The sequence below is a fragment of the Solanum pennellii genome, chromosome 10 (genome assembly GCF_001406875.1).
Source record: "Solanum pennellii chromosome 10, SPENNV200".
NCBI lineage: Eukaryota > Viridiplantae > Streptophyta > Magnoliopsida > Solanales > Solanaceae > Solanum > Solanum pennellii.
The window spans coordinates 2,304,837-2,310,698 of NC_028646.1; the positions used below are offsets into that span (position 1 = coordinate 2,304,837).

At 37.1% G+C, this 5,862-nt stretch overlaps 1 protein-coding gene across 4 annotated transcripts in view; it reads left to right on the plus strand.

Annotated features, from left to right (window-relative positions):
* LOC107032004 (plant cysteine oxidase 4-like) overlaps window positions 1-5,512 on the plus strand; it is a 12,759-nt gene extending 7,247 nt beyond the window's left edge. For 3 of the 4 annotated variants that reach the window (XM_027912556.1, XM_015233550.2, XM_015233551.2), the window contains 4 exons: window positions 3,645-3,790; window positions 3,912-4,059; window positions 4,885-5,091; window positions 5,176-5,512. In XM_027912556.1, the coding sequence (XP_027768357.1) occupies window positions 3,645-3,790; window positions 3,912-4,059; window positions 4,885-5,091; window positions 5,176-5,294 (620 nt within the window). In that variant the 3' untranslated portion in view covers window positions 5,295-5,512. Of the gene's footprint in view, window positions 1-1,089; window positions 1,140-3,644; window positions 3,791-3,911; window positions 4,060-4,884; window positions 5,092-5,175 lie in introns of those variants that run through there. The other variant, XM_027912557.1, reaches the window with a different exon arrangement.
* Window positions 5,513-5,862: the final 350 nt, after the last annotated feature.

Here is a 5,862-nt window from a genome sequence, read left to right on the forward strand (position 1 = left end):
GGGGGGGGGGGGGGGATAAGTCGTGTGTGGAGAGTGAGTTGAGTTCTGTTTACCCCAACTTAGACAGTATATCGTGCGAGAAGGAGATGACAGTACAATTATGTGGGCCGCATGTGGGGAAAGGTCACTAAAATTTGAGATTTAGAAGGAACTTTTGGGATTAGGAAATGGAGGAATTCCAATGCCGGATTGAATTCTTATATATAGGCACGCACAATGTTTCTTGTAACATTGTTGACTTGTGGAGATGGCATGGGAATAGGGATGGTTTGCTTACTGTCAAATCACACATTATCAGAGCTTGCTAGTGAAGAGGAATAAGATTTTCCATATCATCATTCTATTTGGATCCCCTGGGCACCTACGAAGGTGTGCTTCTTTATGTGGTTGGCATTTGGAGATCCTGGGAGTAGAAGACTTGAGGAAGAGGATGATAACTGCTACATGTTAAGATTCTTCAGAGAAGATGTAGATCATCTTTTGTTGCATTGCTATGTGGCTACATGGATATATGGGCGTTGGTTCTTAATTGGTTTGAGTTATTATGGGTGATGCCATGCACAATGAAGGCGGCATTGCATAATTGGGCATTCTTGAGAAGGTAGAGAAGACAGATCTTGAGATTTTGATCCGTTACCCATCATATGGGTTCTTTGGAGAGAGCTTCTACGCTTATAGAGGGATTTTTGTTCTTTTGTAGGGAACCATATTTATTGTAGGTTCTCTCTTTTGGTATACAATTTGTATACAAATTTTCCCATCATTTATAAATTTATTACCTTGTCCAAAAGAAATTCTGCACAAAAGATGTTGAGAAAATACAATAGCACTCTAAATCTGTAGATTCCATAGAAGACTTCAATCTGTATAAAAATAATTTGATGTGAAAGACACTAAATTAGGATATTTAAGGAATACCAAAACTAAAGTCTCCTTGGAGATTTGGCGCACCTCAAAATCAAGCAAATTTGTATCTCTGATGTTTTCCAAGGCTTTTATTCTTTTTCTTTCCCCTTCTTGTTATTTTTTTTAACTTCAAAACTGAATTGAACTATGCTGTAGGCAGCCACTAGCAACACTCACCCTGATGCAGAACTCCATGTCCATTGTGATACAATGAATGACAGCAAGCTGTCAATGTAAGTTCCTTTGAAAAAGATATTCGTTACAATTTCAGCCAATTATTCTCTCGAAACTAACCAGACAGCACTCATGACTGGAAGAAACCCTTTACAAACTGGCCTCCAAGCTGTTGTGTTCCTTGTGGAGTATAAGTTGAAGTCAAGTGATATTTTCCAGCAAACCGAACTAGTTAAATGGTAGCAGCTTGCAGATTGTAGGTACATTTAGGCAGTGACTCAATAACATTGAAATATGGATGTTGCAAGGAACAAATTCAGATATGACCAACTGAATAACTCAACATATGCCATGGTTTTAAAAATCCCCTGCTCCCCAGTACCCTAACAAAAAGAACAAGAAAATCAGCAAAGTCTCAGTGTTCAAGTTTTGCCAACACTGGAGGAAGAAAATATAAGCGATGTTTCTAGATATCTTCAAACTAGCTAAGAACATAAATATGAGTGTTGTTGATCGAGATTTAAGTAGAATAGAAGTCAAATTTGGGGCTTTGTTGTGGAGATGTGGAAGTGTCTATGTGGGATTGGCAAAGAGGTTCGGACTATATAGGCAGAGAGGAGGCTAGTCTTGATGAAACCGTAAAGGTAAAGATAGTTATATTAAAAATCATTGAAACGAAGGCTACATGGCCCTTTATCTGAGAAACTACTAGCTAATTGCTAATTTGCTATCGGTATGACTAGTGTGAAGCTTTCTTATCAAATATTTTGGAATTATTTTATCTTCCTAAGAAATTAGAAAGTGTATTGAGTAACAATAGGCGTTAATGCTTGCTGCTGTTTTATATGGATTGCTAGTGCATCTCCAAGTCACCTCACATTTTGTGGGCTCTTAGATGGTTCGAGAACAACCTTAATATAGTTCTTCAGTTGGAGTTATAAGATCTTTGAATGCAGGAATGACTTTCTAATCTAATTTTAGTGCAAGGGAAGGCAAAAAGCAACTTGAATACAATTATTTAAGAAACTGAACTCTAGTTTACTAAAATTAGGTGAGGTTTGTTGGGAAGGTGGGAAAATGGAGCCGAGATTCTTAAGGAAATTAATGAGCTGATGCATCATGAATATGATTGAAACATTAGACAGACTCCAAACTATTGTTTGAGAGGATAGGTCTGTTCCAGGATCCGAGTGGCGGAGTTGGATAAGATGGTACGTAATCAGTTTAAGCCTATAGGGAATCCCGTATGTCTATCAGTAGTGGTATGTTTGTAATATCAAGTTTTAGCAAGTTTTTCTCAAGTAACTCTTATTAGCAAGTTTTTCGTATTGAGAATGAAGGATCTGTGCTTCTTAAGCGGAGGGTCTAATGGAAACAACCTCTCTTCTACCCCACTAAGGTAGATAAGGACTACGTACACCCCACCCTCCTCAGACCCTACTTGTGTGATTACATTGGGTATGTTGTAATGAAGAATCTGTGCAGAATATTCAGAACTTTGTTCCAACCCCTTTTTACACAAGTGCATTGAGGCTAATGAAGCGTCTGCAGGATTACAATACTCTTGAGAAACTCCTGAAGTTGAATGTCCAGATCCTATAATTGGTTCATATAGTTTTTATTTATTTAGAAGTATATCAGATTGTTTATTTGATATCCTAGCTACGATGGAAAGGTGGAAACATCCCCATTAAGTTTTCTGCTACAACAACAGCCACTTACTGCAAAGAACGAATGGGATGTTATAGCACACATGAGGTGTGAAAATCAATAGAGAGTTTTTTAGCAACTGAACCACAAATGAAAAAATACTTGCGGCAGAAACCAAAAGTATCTAGGATTTTCACTCCTGATTGATCAAATTAAGATTCATTTCATAGAGTCCAGTTGCCCTATTTCGTTTCTCCTTTGTGCAAAAAAGGAATACTTTAAGTGCCACCAGGATTTGATATACTTGTGATGAGTGGTTAGGCACACTTCACCAAATTGATCTTTGAACCTTGAACCCTATCACAAACAGAAACCTGGTATTTAAGTGGAGAAGGGTAGAGAGGTTGGGCCATTATCCACTGAATTTTGAACAGTGCACCTCTGACCCTCTAGGATTTGGTATACTTGTGATGAGTGGTTAGGCACACTTCACCAATTTGATCTTTGAACCTTGAACCTTATCACAAACAAAAACCTGGTATTTAAGTGGAGAAGGGTAGAGAGGTTTGATGCAGGTTTTATTCAAGTTGTTGGAGTTGTTCAGTCTCTCATTTCTGAAACAGGGAGCCTTTTTTGTGAAGAGTCTGTTCCTTCCTGAAAGTCCAAAACATTTTCATGTTTGTCATTCTTTTGTTAGATACTGCATAAAATCACATAGTTAAATTATTCAAATAATTTTTTGGGACCCTTTTCTTTAGTTTCTAAATTCTCATGTATATAACTACTATGTATTGGGTCCATGAAGTGAAAGTGTCCGTTATTTGTTGAATCCTTTGCCTGATACCCCAGATTTATATTGTTTTAATCTTGAAATTCTCATGCAATTGGTGTGTCGGCTATTCATTTTGTTTCAGACAAAATCAAGCCTTCTGATGTAGGTCTTGAGCAGGAGGCACAACTTGTCAAGACTTGGAAAGGTACCATGCATGAGCGTAATGGGGGTTTACGACCAATCCTGCCAATCAAATACCTACACTTGCATGAATGTGAGAGCTTCACTGTAAGTGTTGCAGAACTGTCAGCTTTACATTTTTCCTATCAAGAGTAATGATTCTCTTCTGTAAGGAGATGTATGAAAATTGCATAATTGAGATCTGTTAGCCTGTTGAATGTCCTTACAGATGGGAATATTCTGCATGCCACCTTCTTCAATCATTCCTTTACATAACCACCCTGGGATGACCGTTTTAAGCAAGCTTATATATGGTTCCTTACATGTGAAAGCTTATGATTGGATCGATAGTCCGGGGCCTTCAGTTCCACCCGAAGGTGTGTACTATTTGAAATGGATGTTTCTATAAAAGATGTCTAGTACCTTCTCAATAGACATTTAAATATGCTCCTTCTTGAAAGTTCATTTAATTGCAGAACATGGGTCGTCTCATGTCATGTTTTTTATATCCAATTAATTTGAGACGACATCAGTGCTTGATTTTTCCTATGGAATTTTATTAGTAGGAACACATTTCCTCTATCTTCTTCACTTGGACTTGGTGTTATTTGATTGACATGTCCTTTGTTATTGTATTTCAGTGTGATTAAAATAACTCAAAAACATGCTATTATTTTTTTTCCCACTGGTGCTGTTTTGGCCTTCCGATACTAAGATATTAAGAATTCAGTAAGTATAGGTCTTGCTGACTGAAACTAGGTTATGGTACCTTAGTGGTAAGTTGAGTTGATGTCGTATTCTAGAATATATATCATAAATGATCACTGTTAAGTTCAGTACACTAGCAATGTACAACAGCTAGTTCTCATATTTTTGCAGAATTCTGTATTTCAGTAGTTCAGCATGAAACTAAATTCCTTATAGAACATTGATAACTGGACAAATGGTGACCATTAATATCTCGTTTGTATGGAAAGAAGGTACTAATATGTTCAATTTATACTCGACACTGGATCCTTGTAATTATGATTTATTACCAGATAGACGCTGGCAATTTGCATCATTTGGCTGGAAGGAGTTGTTGTTCTTGAATTTTTTCTGATTGGGTTCAATGTTTGTAGTGAAATGATTTTACTGCTAAATTTTTTATTCCAAGGTTGAACTGGCGTTTACTATGTTCGTTACCTGTTAAACGTTTTCAGGTGCAAGACCAGCTAAACTTTTTAAAGATTGTGAGATGACAGCTCCATGTGGAACAACTACTCTCTATCCGACGGCTGGAGGGAATATTCATTGTTTCAAAGCTATATCCCCTTGTGCAATTTTTGATATCCTGTCTCCACCCTACTCTTCTGATGATGGACGTCATTGCACTTATTTCCGAAGGTCTCCTCGAGGGGATCTACCAGGTAAATACTCTGGTGACTGGTGCCAACTTTTACACGGATATGAACATTCAACTGTACTACAAATCTTTACTTTAAATACTTTAGGTGAACTCGAGGTCGATGGGGAGATGTTCACAGATGTGACTTGGTTGGAAGAGTTTCAACCTCCCGATGACTTTGTCATCCATCGAGGCCAATACAAGGGTCGTACCATCAAACCATAGGGGATGGTTCATTTTTGGTTCTATTGATCAACTTTTTGAATGCAGTGATTGAGGTGAAGTTGTTAACAAATATGGAAATAATGACATATGTTTTCTAGAGAATAGGCCATTTTCTCATGTACATATTATATACCATACATTAATTTAGATCTCACCTTAAAATTAGTGCTTTTAAACTTTATAGTCGCATTATATAAACTTTTTCATTTTTCACCCTCCTTAGGTGTGTTCTCACCATTGTTTTGCTCATTTACTTACTCGAATCCACAGTCATAGAATCGGAGGTGAGAGGTGCTTATCATCGGAGTAACTCTCTCTTGTCATATGAATGCACTTATTAGGATGCTTGAGGGAGATCTAATTGGAACCAATTAATTTTCATTTTCTTTCTTTTTGGTTTCCTACGCTATTCGAAAGTAGTAGAATATATATAAATCTTACTCCTACTATCTTTGTGGAGGTAGAAAGGATACTTCTACAAAATCACTTCCGTTTTCCCTACATTGTTGAATTATAATAAATATATTTATTGATCGGTGTCTGCTTTTGAAGTTTGACTAATCTTGAT